Source organism: Alligator mississippiensis, chromosome 13 (genome assembly GCF_030867095.1).
Source record: "Alligator mississippiensis isolate rAllMis1 chromosome 13, rAllMis1, whole genome shotgun sequence".
NCBI lineage: Eukaryota > Metazoa > Chordata > Crocodylia > Alligatoridae > Alligator > Alligator mississippiensis.
This window is the reverse complement of record NC_081836.1, coordinates 5679988-5699403: the sequence shown is the minus strand read 5'-3', so window position 1 is coordinate 5699403 and position 19416 is coordinate 5679988. Positions and strand designations below refer to the sequence as shown.

General features: G+C 51.1%; 1 protein-coding gene across 1 annotated transcript; it reads left to right on the top strand.

The window, feature by feature from the left end:
* The first annotated feature begins 1119 nt into the window (after positions 1-1119).
* Positions 1120-15671, top strand: EFHD2 (EF-hand domain family member D2). Its single transcript, XM_019500054.2, has 4 exons — positions 1120-1390; positions 10848-10995; positions 12349-12483; positions 13148-15671. Exons 1-4 carry the CDS (start codon positions 1134-1136, stop codon positions 13280-13282), a joined length of 675 nt encoding a protein of 224 aa, XP_019355599.1. The 5' UTR covers positions 1120-1133; the 3' UTR covers positions 13283-15671.
* The last annotated feature ends 3745 nt before the right edge of the window (positions 15672-19416 follow it).

The following is a 19416-nucleotide window of genomic DNA, read 5'->3' as shown; positions in this document are numbered from 1 at the left end:
CCAGCCCTGAATCAGTGAACCAGTTGTGTTTAGCAGTTGACTTTTGCTCCCCAGTGGTCGGAGATCTTGTCTGGAAGGGGAGGGAAATTTTGGATTAAGCCTGTTTTGCTTTGTGCATCCATGGCTGCGTCTACCCTGGTACCTTAGAGAACTCTTCAGCCACGGCAGGGACACCGTCAGCCGAGGACTGTGCCCCTCGCTGCAGAGGAAGACAAACCCCTCCGCCAGGCATGCCTGTCTCAGTGGGGTACGATTCCTGCCTGGCCCTGACTGAGCAGAGGGGCAAGACCCTTCAGCCAGAAACCTCCAGGTTTTTTAGTCCCAGCAGGAGCACGAACACAACCCAGTGATAATCCCCGGCCTGAGGCTGCATCTAGCGCCCGTTGCTTCTGGGAACCTTCTGCCGTCCTAATGTGGATCCACCGATAATTACCTGTACGGATATCAAGCCAAGCTGTCTACCCATCGTGCAGTTTTGCCTAGCCCGCAATGTATGTGCGGGAAGGTCTGGCGAGACTGACATAAGCCCCAACCGAAATCCAAGCGTGCTCCACCGCGTTCCCTGCATCCACCCACCCAGTCCTTTGTTGAAGATCAGGTTTGACACCGTGTATTTTTAGCAAACCCAGGCTGGCTGCTCGCCAGCAGCTTTTCTACTTCCAGAAGTTTACCAATGGACTTCAAATCGCGCTAGCGACTTCCCAGGCACCCGCGTCAGGGCCAACCCGCCTGGTGTCACCCCTGGGCGGAGAGCGCGGGGGGGGGGGGGGTGATATTAGGCGGCTGTGTTGTTTTTGCAATACAAAATACTCCGAAATCAGAACGACGTCCTGCACAAGAGGCGGTCGGTCTCCTGCGAGCTGGGGAAAAGGGAACCAGCTTGTGGCCGCTGGTTTCTACCTGCCACGTCCCAGCACATGTGGACAGCGCCGTGTTCCCTGCCGCGTGCCGCGTGTGTCTGGCAGGTGCTGGCGCCCTGCGCGGCGCTGGGGGAGCAGAGCCCGCAGGGAGGTGCCGGCCGGGCGCGGGGGGCGGTGCGGTGCGGTGCGGTGCGGGGCGCGGGGCGGTGCGAGGTGCGAGGCGGAGCGGAGCCGGGCGGGCGGGCGGGCGCGGCCGTGCTGCAGGCGCGGAGGATGGCCACGGAGGAGCTGGCCAGCAAGCTGAGCCGCCGGCTGCAGATGGAGGGCGAGGAGGAGGCGGCGGCGGAGGCCGAGGCGGAGGTGGAAGCGGAGGTGGAGGCGGAGGCGGCGGCGGGCAGCGGGCGGGCGCGGCGAGCCGAGCTGGGCGCGGAGCTGTCCCCCGCCGGCGGCCGCAGGGTCTTCAGCCCCTGCAGCGAGTTCCGCGAGTTCTCCCGGCGCCAGATCCGCGACATGGAGCGGCTCTTCCGGCAGTGAGTGCCCGCGGGGGACGGGGGGCCGCACACCCACACCCGCACCGCCCCGGGGGTGCCACAGCCCCTCGGGGGCTCGTGTCTGGTGTCCAGCCTCTAGCACCAGCACAGCCCCGGCTCGTGACAGCTCGTGGCTGGCCTCTGGCACCAGCACAGCCCTAGCTTGTCTGTCCTCCGGCACACGGTCGCAGCCCCGGCTCGTGTTTGATGTCCAGCCTCCGGCACCTTCACATCCCCGGCTCGTGACAGCTCGTGTCCGGCCTCTGGTGCCATCACGTCCCTGGCCAGCCCCTGGCTCCATCCCCGGCTGGTGTCCAGCCTCTGGTGCCATCGCATCCCCGGCTCGTGTCCGATGTCCAGCCCCTGACACCATCCCCGGCTGGTGTCCAGCCTCTAGTGCCATCACATCCCTGGTTTGTGTCCGGTGTCCATCCAGCCCCTGGCACGAGCCAGCCCCAGACGCTTTGAAAGGTAGGAAGCCGCCACAATGCATCGCAGTCCCTTGTGCCGTGCCGTAAAGGCCCATTCCCATCTCCCCCCAAAGTCGAGTTTTGTGACCGGCTGTTCGGCCGGGGTAGAAGCAGAGCCGAAGGACTGCAAAGAGCACCCTTCTGTGCGTTCGCTCGTTAAAAAGGAGCATTTCATTCCCCTTTAAGTCCGGATCTTGCCGAGGAAGGATATCCATCATCTGTTCCGAAGTAGCATCAGGCTGAAACTTTACGTGTTCGCTAGTCACGTATGTAAGCAATGTTTAACTAACTCATGCTAGGAACGTATTTAGAGCATTTGAGGGCCTCGAGAAAGGGGTCTTGCACCCCAAAGCTTGTCTAAATGGCTCCTAACTATGCTGTTGGTCCAGGAAGAGACATCACCCACAGAAACCCTCTGCTAGAAAAGCCATGCTGAAGTATAAACATTTCAGGCTAGCAGCCCATAAATTAGCCAGTGCTTTTCCTATTTAAATTAAATATGAGGAGACTGAGAGAGGCACTGTTGGGGGGGGGGGGGGGGGGAAATTACACACACATACTTCTCCATCTGTTACCAAACCTTAGTCATATTTTGAAATGTTTTCTGTTTTGCTAACTGGCCCTCCAGTGCAAGGAATAATTTATCTTTTTGCAGCTTTCAGTTGTGGACGCTGCAAATAGACCACTTTGACTTCTGTTTTTAGTTAGCCTCTGGCCCAAGGATGCTGCAGAATACCATTTCTGCTGGCTGGTGCTTTCCAAACTGGTTCCTCTAGGATATCTCATTTTCTACTGGTTAAAAAAAGTCCTTTGTGGGGAGATCTGGTGGGGAGGGGACAGTCTGAAGGATAGCTGTGCTCAAAGGCGAGTAAAATCCACTGCTCTATTTTAGCCCTTACGTGTGACTGCCCGAAAGGAGGAAATGCTGCATAACTGTCAAACGCTGCACCTAGCAATATCCTGGCACCACAGCTACAGCTCCTTCTGGTTACAGAGCCACAGAGCGAGCAGTTCCTATATACCCGACACGATTGTCCTAATGTCGTTTAATATAAAACACTTCTGAGCATTGTGCTGCAGCCAGAGGCACGGCTGGGTGTGGGGGCTGCAAGGCTAGATTGCAGGGTAAACCAAGTGGCCTTCACATACATTAAATAAGCCTGGACAGCGGGTATAAGGCAGTGCGAGGCTCTGAACACTCCTCTAGCTCTCCTAGCATTATACATGCATTCTGAAATGGACTTTGTTAAGTGCCTCTCTGTGATCCCTTGCTTTCCCCCCCCACCCCCGCTTAAAATTCAGCCAACTGACTAGTTTCTCCTTCTCTTCCCCGCCCTCCAAGTCTTTCCAAAGATATTAACTCAAGATGCGATTCAAAGATCATCGGCGTGAATGGCAAATACTTCTTGATCCTGGATCAGGACCTCAATGCATTGCACGCGCATGCTCAGCTGTAATACTGGAGTTTAGCCAGTACAACTTGCCCTGAACTAAAATGTGGCTTTGCCGTCTGGTGGAATAGCCCCGGTGGCCTGCAGAAGTAACAGAGTCTGCTGTTCTGAGGAGTAGTGACAGGGCATTTGGGTTCCCATGTCCTGAAAGTCAGGTCACCTAACCCGAGATAGCCACCCCGGGCTCAAACGTCAGCGGAGATGAGGTGACTAACTTGGGCTCGCCCCGATGTCTACTACAGGTTGCTTTTATGGGCTTTAATGCGAGCTGTGACTTAACACGTATTTTTTTTTCCAGTGCAGATGCACCCCGTGTGTGGGTGGAGTAGCTGTACGCACCTTCTATGGCTAAAGCTCTGCATGCGATTACGCCTCTCCCGTGTCCAGTCTAGCTCCTCTCCTAGCCTTTCAAATAACGTTAAAAAGAGCTAGCATCAATTCATTTCCCTTCCCCAAAACCCCTTAGGCAGAGATCCAAGTCAGCCATCCTCCAGGGCCATGTTAGTGTGTCCCTGCTTCAGAGCTTCTCTCTTCTTTCCCTGGTGTTTTCTTTAGTTGTGCATTTCTTTTCAGTATGTGCCTCATTTTCTTGGTGAAGGGGGGGGGGGGGGGGGCTATGGGTGGCAAGGCAGGAGAGCTGCTGTCAGCCTCCTTGCATTTAATTCAATAAGTTTCAAATGTCTTTAAAACTTAATTTGAAAGGATCTTGCTGCATTCTGCCATCTGTATTTTTCCTCGGGTAGTTTTCTAGAGGGGGACCCAAGCAGCAGCAAGACAGGAAGCACTGTCATCTGCTTCTATGGTCTGGGTCAAGCACAAGCTTAGTCATCCTGCTTTCCCCAAAGCTGCTGTGGTAGAGAGCGAACGATCAGCACTTGTTTGCCACTGGGATCATATTTAATGTCAGATGAAAAGCCTACGGAGGCTGCTGAATTCAGTGCTGTTCTAGCTCTTACTCTCCCTCTTTAAAAAAGAGACAGCAGATTGGGGAAGAGGTTCCTCCCCCCAGAGAGAGATGCTAGATCCTGCCTACCCAGCACCTGTGCTGCTCACTGCTGCATTACTCAAGGAATCCACACACATCTTGAAAGTGCCGGTCATGTCAACGCAGGCTTATGGCCGAGTTCTCCACATTGTGTTCGCGAGCCAAGTCCTGACCAGGAGGCTCCAGCTAATTCCCATTAAAAAAACATGCCATCTCCCAGCTGGAAGCAGGTTTTTGACATTATTTCTCCCTGCACACTATGACAGGCCACATCCCAAGTAGATCTGTTGGCCTCAAACCAGGCGACACCACTGTTTTAAGCGATAGATGGTCCCCAGCACAGAAGAGGGGAAGGCAGAGTACCAGACACAGGGAGAGAGGGCTACCAAAGCATTCGAGCCCCCTAATACACAACTGCTTCAATGCCATTGCCTTGAGGGATGAAGATAATGGGGCCAGCTAACACTTGGACCCCGATGCAAGCCTGGGTGCAGGAGAGAGAATTCCCTCCCTTCCCCATCCTGGGGGTGGAGAGCTTCACATCCCTGTGATAATTCATCCATGGGGTTAGATGGGCGGCTGCATTTTATGTGCTACTTTGAATTGTCACTGCAGATTCAGAGGAAAAGGAAGTCTTGAGATGCATGCAGGAAGGCAAAAATCCGAGGGGGCAGCACTAGTCTAACTGGAGCCGCAGGGGGCTGCCAGGTGGAAGGGATCCAGGCTAGAGAAAAGCAGCTTTTCAGAGCTGGGTTTGTCACCACATACACGTTCAACCTAGGCAAGCATACCTACGATTATCAGAGACCTTCCTTCTCTGCCATACTGCAACAAGGCCCCGAGACCACAGCAAGGGAAAGGATTAGAGAATTATTGCTGCTATGAAAAGCAGAGCCAAACAGAGGTGCAGTAGGACTCCCAAGAAGGAGTCGCAGTTGCACTAGTTGGTAAGATGAGACACATGCGTGGATTTTTCTCCTAAAAGAAAAGCAGCTCTCAAGTGGGCATATTTTCCTGGGGCTTTTCTGCAGAGGGACACAGTGAAATGCATGCAAACGAAAGTGCGTTGATGCCCCTTGGGCAGATGCTCTTGTATAGCCTCCAGAGAGCCTTTCCCTTAGTCCCTCCAAGTGCTGCCCTCCCAAATAGTCCCTCACTGGGCTACTCTCAGCTTCTCCGAGGTAGGAGAGGCACAGAAAGAGCCTGACAAGCAAGATGCTTCATATAATGGTTTTCTCTGTGGTGGTCCATCACCTCCAGCACATGAGACTGCTTCAGTGCGTCCAGATTCCTGGCCATATTGATTGCTCAGTCTCCGGGGGCCTCCGAGCTGCCTGCAGAAAGGCATTTTGAAAAGAGGAATTGCCAGTTGTCCCTCAGGCTCTGCAGGAGTCAGGAAAAACTGTGTCATGGTAAGGGGGGCCAAAGTTTGGAACAGGCTTCCAAGGGATGCAGCGCTCTCCCCTACCTTGGGGGTCTTTACAAGAAGGCTGGATAGGCATCTGGCTGGGGTCATCTGACCCCAGCGCTCTTTCCTGCCTAGGCAGGGGGTCAGACTCGATGATCTGTCAAGGTCTCTTCTGACCCTAGCATCTGTAGCTGCAGCACAGTGGGTGCTCAGAGGTGCGGTGACCTAGCCCTAGGTCTAGTTTCACCCCATGCGAGGCAGGGAGAAGCTGTACTGCTGGGATCTTGCTGTTACAGACAGCAGCGGTAAAAGCGCGAGTTACACCGTCCCTAGCAGAAAGCACACAGAGATGATCCCAGTACAGCTCCTCCTTCCACTCTTGCCTGCATGGGGTCTTAGACATGGCTGTCAGGCGGCCTGGCAGCAGACCGGCCATACAGGCTAGAGCCAACGGAGCATCCTGCAGGCAAGATCCTTTGTGGGAGGCAGCCTGGGACACTGGCCGGCCTCTAGTCCTGCACAGCACCAGCTTCCGACCAAGGTGCAAAGTGATTAAGCCTCAGCCAGCATCACGAGGTGGAGCAGAGCAGGGTTTTGGTTTCACAAAGCATTCGGAGTCAAGAGCAAGCCACCCTTCACAGCAGCTCAGAGCTGAGACTTTCCTCCCTGGGCTCCTAAGCACAATACCAAGAATTGCACTTTCATGCCTCACTTCAGGGACTGGAAAGTACCCACCCCTACTCGTGTACCTGATAAGTGTTTCCACCTGTTTCTCATTGCTCTTCTGGATTGGCAGAAACCTTTGCCCTTATACCATCTAGAAGCAAGTTAAGTGACGGGACACAGCTTTTTAAGGGCGATTAGGTGCTTAATTCCCATTCATTTTCAGTGGGAGTCAGGTGCTTACATACCCTTTTAATCTTGTCACAAAATACTAGAAGAATCTCCAACAAAGAATTGGTACACAAGTGATCCTTGGATAAGACTGAGCATGGGGACTAACCCTAACCATGAGAATCGTGTAGGTTTTGGACAGGCAGCTCTAGTTCATTAAAGCACCCCAATTTGGTTTCCTCTTAACCACGCAAAATGGAGCGGGTAAGTGGCACAGCAGAGCAGCTGCGGCTTTTGAGAGCACTGTCTATCGCACAATCTGATTCACAGACTTTAAAAAACAAAACAAAAAAGAAAAACCACTTGATTTAATGGAAACAAAGTCATTGAGCTAGTGACACACCCATGTTTTGAAACCCCCTTCAGAGCTATTTTATACCTTGACAGACAGACAGACACACATCACATGCATTCTCGCTCTCTCTCTCTCACACCCCCCAATTATCCTGGCACAACTTTCTAGTGCATTGACAACCTATTACTTAAGAGAAAGGAGGTGGAAACCAGGACGTTTAGGTCATTTGTTCCATCCCATTAGAATTGACAGAAACATCAATCTCTGTTTAGATTTAGTGTATGAAGCGCATCTATTTAATCCAACCCCATAATGCTAGTTGTCTGCCTAGCTTGCAGCCTGTGTGCTCCATCCAGGTTTTGAGTGTGCAGTCCCAAACAAGAAGCATCAAACCTCTCGTTGAGTTTTTCAGCTTCCCTTCAAGTTTCATATAGTGACCCAAGCAGATACATTTTTCCCAGCAAACGCAGTGCACCTGGGAATGCACTTGTGCATGCATTAGCATGTGCCCCCTTACCTCCCACCACAGCCACCCTACAAGCAGGGAACTCACCCCAGTTCTGTAACTAGGGCAGTCAGTTCTCAGGACAGGCTTTCAAACCCATTCTTCCTCGCAGAGAAGCTTCCTAGGCCCAATGAATAAATCATCCCAAACCAGGGTAAGCAAGCAAGCAACCCAGCACCTGCTGCTATCCTTCAGACAATAGAAGAACCTCTCTGGTCCTATACTCTTCTCCAGCAGTAACATCTATCCTCCCTCCCTGGGCTTCCCCCTCTGGAGTTTTTAAACCTTCTTCATGGTTTCTCATTAGCTGATAAGAGCTCCAGCTGGCTCCCACTCTCCCAGCCCAGCAAACTATTATCTGCTCAGCACCTGGGTTTCAGCCCCCTTGAAGCCTGAGCAGCACCTCCTTACATAAGCACTTATAAATAAAAATCAATCAAATGTCATCCACCTCTCACATACTGTATGGGTTCTTAGTAAATGGTTCAAGAGTTACCCCTTTTACTGTGGACCTTGCATAGGTAAGCCATGTAATACAGACATTGCCCCTTGGTAGTGCTTTTGCTTGTTTCCAGAGACTTGGTGGGGGGGGGTTTGGTAGCTCAGTTATGGAGCATAGTAAATCCAGAGCTCAATGCATGTTTACAACTGCAATAACTACTTCAAAGTAGGTTGCCTTCAGACCTGTGTGTTGCTAATGGCCATAAGAGCCAGCCCAATCTGCCGTGCTTGGTAGCTGTAGCAGGATTTACCTGAAAAGCATCTGATTCATGCTTTATCTTGTTTAGTGGTGCCCAGTTGATGCGGAGGAACAAAGCATTTTGAATTAATGAAGCCAAGAGTAAGACGTAGCATCATTCTAAAAGCAGCCAGATCCCCTGGGGAGCCTTTTAGTGGGACTATTAATGCCTGCTTTAACTGTGTTGTAAGCCACAAAAGCTGCAAGCTAATGGAGCACTCAGCTGCAGCGCGGGGGCCTTGCTTACCACTGCAAAACACTGGTGTAAATCGGAAGGAAAGCTGAATGCGATCGTAGCACTCTTGGGTGCCCTTAGTGGTTTCACATGTGCCTTCAGTGGGTTTGAAACATCCCCCCACCCATGTCCTCCTGAGTTAGTCCGTTTGCTGTTGCTCAACGCTGTACTATAAACGCTGCAAAGCTAATTCGCAAGTATGTCTGAGATGCACCTTGATCTAGCAGTGTCCCTGTAGAAAGGCACTGGAGACAGGGCTTCTGCATTTTGGGACAGGGCAGAGGGAGATGGCAAGCTGTTTCCCCTTCTACCCTTACACCCATTGCCACAACTCTGCATGCATCCAAAGATGACAGAATTAGAGCCTCACTGAACAAGCTGTTCGTCCAGCCATTGAGCTCCAGGGATCACCAGCAGGAATGTATTTGCAGGCTTACATTGGAGAAAACGTCAAGGTTTGGGGCTCTTCAGCTACTGGGACAGTCCCTCCTGAGCAGCTGAGAGGGCCTAGCCAGAAGGGGAGACAGGTTGGGTTTTGAGACCCATGAGCAGGTGCCTCATGGTGGATGCCAGAGCCATGAAGTGCATCTTGGCACTCTGGCTACTAATACCTGTTGATTCTTTCACCTGGGAGGAACTAGATCATCATCCGTATCATAAGACATATAGGTGCATGGCTTCCACTCTTCTTTAACTCTTTCGTGAGCCTGTGGAGAGGGTTTCCCAGGGTACACGTACTGTTATTAACTGTGAGGTTAAACATACCACAGTGCCCAAGGAGCAGCCGGAGGCTCCCTAGTACTGGCCATTCAATGAAGCGGTAGACAGTTCTTGCCCCAAACAGCTGATACTCAAGTTGTTCCTCAGCCCCTTCCCGGTAGCTAATTTTGTACCTGTATCTGCTGCCAACTTTGCAGAATCTCGAGCAAATTTCCAACCTCGAGTACCTAACTCTGGAGCCTGGCGCTTCCACTTCCAAACTGGCAACTGCATATAGCAGTCCAAGCCCACGCTCAGCAAGGCCCTCGCTTGCACGTGGGCTTCTGCTGTGTCTCTTTCTGCCTCTGATCCCAGCCAGCGTAAGAGATATGCCTTGATGCAGTTTGGCAGTCTCAGTTGGAATGAACATCTCCAAATTGGAACAAGTCTGGGGCAGAGTCAGGAGTCGATCCCAAACCTAACGTCCTGCAGCCTTTACCCACCAAACAGTGCTCCCTCACATACGATGCAATGAGCACGTCCGAGGGAAGAGCTGCTTTACTTCACGTGCACTGTACAGCCTGTGGAAGAAGACGATGTCTCCGGGACAGTAAAAATTAAATGTTTAATCCATTCTGTTTGCCTGGGGACAGACCTTGCATTTCTAAGTCTCTGTAGTGCCGTGTCTAGATGCCACCAGCGTTCAGGCTTCCTGCCGTCTCAGAATGAGCCTGCCCTCTTGCTCTTTCCACCCCCACGCCCAGCCTAGCCTCTCTTTACTTAGCCTAAAGCACGAGATGGAGTGCGTTGTGGACGTTGTGATAAGCTTCAGCCTGTGCCTGTGAGAAAGGCTTGTGCAATACAAGGGCTGAGCAATCCCATATGACTTAGTCTCGCCTGTGGACAGCAGACTGTGTAATGCATGGGGCTAGTCCACTAAGAGGCAAAGCTGGAGGCATTTATTCTATCGGTGGGTTATGGCCTTCTTGTAGTCAGCTTGCCGTGGTACAGCACGAGATAAAGCTCCCTCGGCTAGGTCTGAGTGACCACAGCTGTACCTAAGGCTGCCATGCAGGTGTTGTATCATTGGAGAAAGATGAGAGCTACCACGAAGGCGAGTGCTTTAGAGGCCTGATGTGAGGGCAAGCGCACGCACATGTTGTATAACCCATTTCCCTGCAAAGGATTCCCGGGCCAGTTCTGCAGTCTGCTCTGTGCCAGCTGAAAGGCAGCGTTACAGAGCTGTAGCAGTGCAGTATGGGGAGCTTGTCTCATGTAGGGGGTCAGGACTTGCTCACACATACACACCCCTGCGCACACATGTTTTGCTGCCTGCCTGATCCTTCCCAGAGTTTCAACCGTGGTGGGGTGATTTCTCCCTCTCGTGGCTGCTGCAAGACAACAACCTGCAAGCTGCAGCCAGGATTGTTGCCCCCGCACCCCTCCTGCCCCCTTCGTCCTGCCTTCTGCATGACTTCAGATTAACAGGATAACCACTCTTTTCAAGCTCAACTGAGGAAGTCTCAACCTTTGGTGCCGAAGTCCCTGGGTTCCCATGCCACTCATGACATGGGATGAATATTGCTTAGACCGTGCGGATCTGACCTAGCAAAGGGAGGGCTCTGGTGAGGCACTGGAAGGCAAGGCCTTCTAAGAGTTTCAATACCTTGGGGTGGGGGAACAGCGATAGGTTGTGCCAAACCCAAACTGGCTGGAGTAGAAGATGGGAAGTCTATCTCCATTGTATTTACTGGGCGCTCTCTCTCTTTTTCTCAGGTACGACGCGGGGAAAGACGGTTTCATTGACCTGATGGAACTGAAGCTCATGATGGAAAAACTCGGCGCCCCCCAGACGCACCTTGGGCTGAAGAACATGATTAAAGAGGTCGATGAAGACTTGGACAGCAAACTCAGCTTCCGGGAGGTAACTGGCTTTACCTGTGTGCCCTGTCCACTGATGGCACCGTGCTCTTGCCTGGGGCAGGGGTGCGACCCCCTTCCACCGCCTCACCTACAGAATCCTCCTCGTCCCCTACCAGCCTTGCTGTTGTCTTTCACGTCCTCTCTCTTTACCTGCCCCGTGACATGAGTCTCCGCTCTGCAGCTCATCTGTGATCATACAGAAATGTTCAAATGGCTCTGCCGAAAGGGCCTGTCCCTGGTCTGACATCCCAGCCTCGGTCAGACTAAAGCTGGTGGGTTAAGGAGGAATGTAGTTGTCCAGCTCCAAAGCAGAGTGGTTCTACTTAGCTTAGGATTGGCAGGCTTGCGAGAGTGCTGCGATTTGGGTCTGCATTCCCACAGTCCTCTGGAGCGCTCCAGCACTGCTTGTGCGTCGTTGCTGATGTAGGGCACTTACGGACCTATTATGTTAAAAGCCCTCCTACATTACAGGAGGTTGCCGGCAGGTTGTGCCTTCCTCCAAGGCCCTTGCAGCATGATCCAGGTGCCTAACATGCTCCCTGCCCGGGGAAAGGCTGTTCTGAGTGAGGCACTCGCTTCCCTGAACAGCATTAGTGCCCAAGCACGCTGTTCTTTGAGCTGCTTTAGGAGGTCTCTGCAGATCAAATAATCCCCCTGCTCAAAGAAGAGAAGTAAGACCACCTGGCTTTAGTTTGCCTGTCAGGTAATGGGGATCACCCACAACTCAGGCGGCGTTTAGGACTGCCTTATCTCACAGGGCAGGTGCTGTGCAGCTCACAAGGCTGAGCTTGCTGGCATTTGTGCTCACTCACTCTCTCGCTGCAATTATATCAGCACTTGCCTCTAAAATACTAATGTGCAGATGTGCAACAGACACACAATGCCACTTGGTATCATGAATATTCATGGTGTTTGGGCCTACAGTAGCTAAATCTCATCATGCTGCCCAGTGGCCCCATTATCAGTGCCTGAACTGCCAGGTTTCCTGTACTACTCTGCAGTCTTTTAACTGGTTCTCTTGTGCCTTAAACAACTGACCCGAAAGCTGCACATGAGGCTAGGTCCGACAGCCAAGAAGGTGGGTGAACACTGAGGAATCCTCTTCTACTCTTAGCTCTGCCACACAACAGCTGGGACGCCTTGCCCAAGACATTTCATTCTGTGCCCCCTTTTTTCTGGTTAAAATGTTTGCTGTTCAAGGCAGGGACTCTTCCTACACCACATCTGCCCCACACCTGGCCCAGCGATGTCCCGATGTAGGTTAATAACAAGCAGGGAAGTGAGTCTGCCTTCAGGGAAACGCTACGTGGCCAAGTGAACCCCACAGTGAGTTTGTGCCTTTCCCTTTGCACAGTTTCTTCTGATTTTCCGCAAAGCCGCCGCAGGTGAACTGCAGGAGGACAGCGGTCTGCATGCCTTGGCGCGGCTCTCGGAGATAGATGTCTCCACTGAGGGTGTGAAAGGAGCCAAAAGCTTTTTCGAGGCCAAAGTAAGATTGTAACGCATCATTTCCTTGCAACTTGGGAAAATTCCATGCGGGGACTGGGTTTTTATTTTTAAATGACGGGGAGTTAAGACACGTGGATGATTTTTATTGGCTTATCGGGGTGAAGGAAGGGCAGCAAGTTGCATGCCCAGCCTAGCTCCTGACCAGGCTGAACAGCTGTTCAAGCTCCTTTATATAACCCATGTGCTTCACTCTAATAGGGGTTTTTACAAAGCCACTTGGAAGCCAACCCTCCCCACTGACACGCGTGCGTGTGCTGCCTGTCCAAGCCAATGGCAGCTGCCAGCGTAGGAGGCTCGAACTTGGCCTGTGGCCTGCCGAGCTGCTGCACATAGCATCTGCTCTTCCTGGGTTGCTTCATTTGAATTTGTTATGCTGGTGAATCGCAGCTGGAAGGAGGAAGGTGCCACGGTCTGGAGCGTGCTGCTGATTTGCATGTGATAAGCCTAGACTGTCATTCGTGCATCAGCACCGCATGCTGTATTGGCAAAGTGACAGCTAGAAACCTCAGTGTTAGGGTCTCATCCAGAGCCCAATACACTCAGTAATGAGATCCCTTTCGGTTTTAATGAGCTTTGGATTGGGCCCTTAAAAAAGTCACTGGTGGGGTTGCGTCTTCTGATTTCACACGTGATTGGATTCCCAGGTCCAAGCGATCAACGATGCCAGCCGCTTCGAAGAGGAGATCAAAGCTGAACAAGAGGAGAAGAAAAAGCAGGCGGAGGAGATGAAACAGAGAAAAGCAGCCTTCAAAGAACTGCAGTCCACATTCAAGCAATGATCTCGCAGGCGGGGATCTCGCTGGAAAGGACCTCCCAGCACAGAGTCCCAGGGAGACACCGAGCAAAGCGCTATGTGGCAGATGTCCGCAATGAGTTGTGTAAGCGTCGATGGTTGAAGGGACCAATTGATAGACAGCAGTGTGTGAATCCGGAGTGGCTGGGCCCCTTCAGGTGCAGGCTGCTGACGGGTTTAATTACCGCACTGCTTCCTTGCATTGTAAATACTGCAAGTGGAGACTCTGGCGCTCCCACTTCCCTGCATTGCCATTGGTCTTTATCCTGTGTTATCTGTGATGACGTGTGTCCGCAAACTGGTGTGTGTGTGTGTATACAAGGGTGGTGGTGGGGGGGAACTGCTTGAAGCCAAATGCTTGATATGTGCTCTGTACTCTGGTGTGTGCTGTCTTGGGACAAACACTGCATAACCCGAACGGTATAAGCACCCAGCCTTGAATGTACCGGACCCTGGACTAGCAGCTGCTGCCCACGCAGAAACGCTGCCTGCCGCTTTAATGTACGCCATCTCCTGGAATCAGACATTCTGCACTTAATGCTTTAAATCAGTCGCTTTAAAGGCCTGTAGCTGATACCTTTGGGTGGGAAGCACTGAGCGGAGGTAGAGCAGCCTCGTGGACTGAGCGGAGGGTGTCGGAGGAAAGGGAGCTCAGCGTTCTCATCCTGCCTCTGGCACCAATTCACTGTGTGGCCTTGGGTAAGGCACTTTAAACTGTCTCGGGCTTTCTGCCCCTATGGGGGTAGGGACGGGAGGGGGGAGGTAGGATCCTACTCTTGTTCCTGTGGGGTTGAGGAGAAAATGGGTTTGGATTCGGTTAGATGCTTGGCACCTCACCTGCTGGTCTGTGCGAGCTCAGAGCTCGAGCCTGCAAGATGCAGAGAGCTCCCTGAGCTGCCGGGGGCTCCACGGGCAGTCAGCACATTGGAGGCCAGAGCCCCAAGCACCGTGTCTCGCTACAGAGAAACATCAGCGTGAAGCAGAAGGCAGAGCAAGGCAGCACCTCCAAGACTGGTTCAGAGGTTTTGTAGACAACAACCTACTTTGTCAAATGCTGCTTATCATCGATGTCGCCTACAGAAGCTGTGGACCAGAGATCCCCTTAGATGCTGCCTTGCCCTACCTTCTGCCTGACTTCAGCCTAACACAGCTGACCACATCCCTCCAGTGTGAGGATGGGAGACGGCCTAGCTGTGTAGATGGGGACATGTTCTTAGATTGGTCCCATCCTTTTGGTCCCATCTTTTATTTAAAATAGAGGATCTGTATTGGCTCCAAGTCACCATGACACAAGTTGGGGCACTAGAGGTAGGTGCACTTGAGATAGGTGAAGCCAAGGGAACCAATGGGCCTATGTGTTCATGACCCTAGAGATCAGTCAGGACTCCAAGGACACCCCAGATGCATCCCCCACTTCAACGGCCCCGAATTCCTACTGTTTAGGGATGGGTTCATTATCCTACTAGTTGTGGGCTGGACAATGCAGTCAGCGATAGCACAATCCCGTGTCTGCAACATGCCCTGATGTCCCATTCCCTGAACTGGGAAATGAGAATGAACTGCACTGAGAGAAGAAGTACAGGGACAGACAGGATGGCGCGTGTTCAGCCCTAGAAAATACAGAGACGCACAAATGCAGTAAGACATGCAACTCGCCCAACGCAGCTACGGCTCTTTAAAACCCAACACCAATATTCAGGCTGGAAACGATGTCCCCCGCTCCACCCCAAAGTGCTTTTAATTTTTCTTTTCCTTTTGCATGCACTGTGATTTTGAAAAGACAGGGTCACACCCTAATCGTTTGGTTCAGTCCTTCTAGGTTTTGTAATGAAAACATAAAGCATAGCCAGGTATTGAACTGCACTTATGACTTGTCCAGCTGGAAAACAGGGGAACCACATTTGCATCAAGTGATGTTTGTGATGGAAGCCAATAAACCTGTGTGAAGCTTGTGCGTACACATGGCAAGCCCTAGCCACTGTTAAAATTCAGATGAGGAAGTGGAGTGTGATACCAGACTTTGTGTACTTAGCTATTTGCAAAAAGATCTTTACCGCTGTTATGCAAAACCAACCAATTTCATATCCTCATGAAAAGATTAATGCTTGATTGCTTTTAGACTAACCCTTTATTTTGGTAAAAAAAATTAAGAAATCCCATTGGTGGATTTAGAAGTGTTATTATTTTTCATATTATAATCTGCAAAAAAAAAAAAAGAAATCATTATATTAAATAGTTTCTTCCATTCTTCTACAGATTTTCTTTAGGAAAGGTTTATACAAGTGAATTCAATAATTTTTGGGGGTTTTTCAGAAGCTTTTTCCATTCACTGGTACATTTTTTTTTCTTAACTAAAATAAAAATTATATTTCCTATGTGTGCCGTGTGGTTGAATTAAGAATTTTGAATTAAGTGGGATGAAGCATATATCTGTGTCTTGAAATGTGAAGGTGTCTCCACCCACTATATGAGATGCTGCCCTTACACAGTATATTTGGCTGCAGCTTGGCAGATAAAATAGATGAGAGTCTCAGTGCTATACAGTGAAGAAGCAGATGTGGACGACCTGACACCATCAGAAGCCCCTGTGTTAGCGATACAGGAAGGCCTGGCAAAGACTGTGTCACCAAGACGTGCACCATCCTGCCACAAAGGAGCAGATCTGCAGTCAGCAGCTCATGCCCAACTCTTTTCCCTCTCTTTGCTCAAACTACTGGCTTCCAAGCTGTTTTTTTTATGGAGTCACCCATGTCCCAAAGCAGTGGGCGCCTCTTCACACACTAAGTCCCCACAGTCCAAGCTGGGGAGTGGAGAGGAGAAGTAGGGTTAGACTCTCCCCTTGGTTACATCCTGAACCCAAGGGGTAGGGAAAACATTGGGAAGCAGCCACTCGGGGGAACAAGGTAGGTAGCAATCCTGTAGACCGGTCCTTAGCACAGCTGTCCTCGCCCCCAGCTCCTACATGCACCCCTGCAGCCCCCCATTAAGGAAAAGGCTCTGTGTAGCAATGGATAGTTACTTTGCAACAGACATTTTTCAGGCTCGAAGCCCCGGCAAAGACCAGACAGCGACACCCACTAAGGAACAGCTCTGGGGAGAGTGGGGGGAAAAAGGACGGGCACAAATGAGAGCAGTAAGATGCAGTTTTTGGAGAATTAATGAAATGAGCAAGTTGCCTAGAAAAGAGATCCCCTGCCCGAAGCCTTTTAGGGATTTTCAAGGAGATCCAACAGGATTCACTACACGACACCAAATGCAAACTCATGGGAACTGGGGCTGTACCTTGCGCAGGAGAAGGAAGAACGGAGGTGGAGGGGAAGTGAAAGCAAGGCAGGGAGCTGTGGGGTAGGAAGCAGAGGGGGGAGGAGAGTGCTGAAGTGAGCGTGACAGTCTTGCCCTGTTGCTCCCCGGTCACAGCATCCACCTCCATCCTGGGCAAGTGCAGACACTGGTCAGGGTAGCTGCATGGTAACCTGCGGCAGCTCGCCTGCTATTCATCTGCTTCCTTAAGCTCATGCCAAGAAGTGATGGTCTCGCACACATGCACACACCCACCATTGCTCAGTCCCGCCAGTCCACAGACTTCTGCAGACTGAATGTTATGCCTGTTAGTTTTATGGAAAGCTGAAGACTATATTACAATTGATAATCTACCCCATCCTCCCCTGTGACAGCACCCAGAGAACATCTCCTCATCCTTCCTGTGCTAAGCCCATAACATCTGCTTGTGCCAGAGTGCAGCTGCACTGTGACAGCCGTAGCACTGACTTCTGCAAACATCCCAGGGATGATTTGTAGGTCAGATGTGACAGGAAAGAGAGACCCCCCTGGGCTTTAATGCCAATCAGCTTGCAAGCAACACTTGCACACTTATATACATGAGGAAGGTCAATAAGAGTCAGCTGCATCTTGGGCAAACAGTGTGGATCTTGGTGGCAGGGAGGCTCTGGGAAACCTGAGCAGCTGGTTACACCATTTCCAGGATGTGACTGAAAAATGGGTCCATAACTAAGGACTTGTTTGGCCTTCTGTGCAACACCTGTTAGCACATAGCCTTGCTCCCAAGTGCCAGAGAGACATGCTCCTGACTCCTCCATTGTTGCGGGAGCTTGGTCGAGTTCGCTAGGAGGCGGATGGGGGAAAACAGTCCTCACAGCAGGCTGAGTTCAAGACTGGATCATCTTAAGCTGATCTTTCTGCGCAGTCTTTTGCAGTGTCTACCATGTGAAAGGAACTAAATCCAATACGGGAGGGGATGCGCTGGTACCCAAGTCCATGACAGCAAACCTGAAAGCCCCTCCTTAGCTGATGCTCCACAGGAGCTTCTGTTTTTGTGTCAAAGTTCCCATGTGGGCTTGATGGGACTCAGCAATTTGGCACCTATCACACGCCTACGCCTGCTCCGGATCCAGACACAAGCTACTCTTCTCCTAGTTGTCGCTAAGATGCAATGGCTGGTAGGTGTTTCTCTAAGATGCACTGACAGCTGGGCATGAGGAGGGGCAGCAGCACCTCCATCTTCTTTTTCACTTGCTTTGGGTGCCTTCTTGCAGGAGAAGGTTCATGGCCATGAATCTAAAGTGAAGGGAGGCACCTTCCCCCAGTGTGAAATTAGGTGGCTTACTGCCTTTGAGACAGGGCATAGGACCTCTCCTCTCCTTGGTCTTGCTACCAGCAAGCTTGGGGCAGGTCCCCATTCAGTGTGCTGGTCTTGTAGGTCCTTAACTCTCCCTAGGCATCGTATAAAAAGCCCAAGCACCTCACTTCAGCATGAGGCCTCCCCAGAATGGGGGGGTCCTTATGCATCTGAGGTTGCAAGACTGACCCTTCACCCTGGCCTGCTTTGTAGATCTAGCCCTAAATGGCCAACACCACTCCTTAGCCACAGAGATACCCCATGCATGAGGAAAGTGGTGGCAAGCAACTGGAACTGGCCCTGGTTGTACATTGAAACTGTGACTCTAAACTGACCCCAGTGACAGCTGTGTTTGAGCTACTTCCAGCATAGGCACAGTGCACAGAATGGGGCCCAGGTCTTGAAATGCCAGCCCAGCTCTCCATCCCCAAGATGTCAAATCAGATGCTTCAATCCGTTATAAAAAGCCAGGCTGTTTCCAAACTTGAGCTACATGACAACCTTATAAAAGCATTAGAAAGGTCAAGCAGTTTAAAAGCAGAAAAGCTACAGCCACATCACTCTAGTGACATTTAGAGCAGAGGACACTGAAATAGCAATAAGTTCCCTTTACACTTCCATTTTAAGAAGACAAAGCAGGTTCTCCCACCCTTGTTCATGCTGAAGACAACCTCGCCTCCCTGATGTCCCTTTGCAGTCTGTGGTATTCAATGCTACAGAGCTGGTAAGAGTAACAGAGCCCAGGCTCCAGGTACCGCACTGCCTTTCTGAACAGACTCCAAGCACCGATCCTGTCACGTATCAAAAGCCAGGTGCCGTCCACACAGAAACATCACATTTACTGTTAAGACTATAGTAATGGGTGACCTGGTAACCATGAAATGCCAACCTTCCCCAGGAAGATAATGAGCTTCAGGAATAAATCTTCTTTTGCATAATTACAATACCTTGCTCTTTTATCAGCATCAGTTAGGCTTAACCTGCTCTTGGTAACAGGGTTCGCATTTCATTCTTCACACACATGGACAAGCTGATGCACAGAGAAGCTTATATATACTAACCTTATTAGACACTCAAATATGGTACAAGCCTCCACCGAGAAGGGCTTAATGAGCAACTTTGGTTTGTCTTTGATGGCATGAGTACCTCTATACGGCACAAAGGCATTGCCTGGTTCATCCATGCGTGTTCACAGCATAGGGTAATCGCTCCCCCAGAACGACTGTGGTTTTTGACTCTGTGTTGACCACAAGAGACCATATTCTGGCCTCTGTAAGAGCACAAAACATACCAGACTCAATGGAAATCAATGGCTCTCAGAGTCTTCTACTACCAAAAGAAAAAAAATCCACTGAAAAGGCAAACAACTGTGCACTGCCCTTTAGCTCGGCACAACGAACAGCTGGAACCTGGCTTCAACCAGCAGAAAGCCAGGAAAGACTCACCTCCTGTAGCAAAACCCCAAATACAGGAGGCCCAATAGT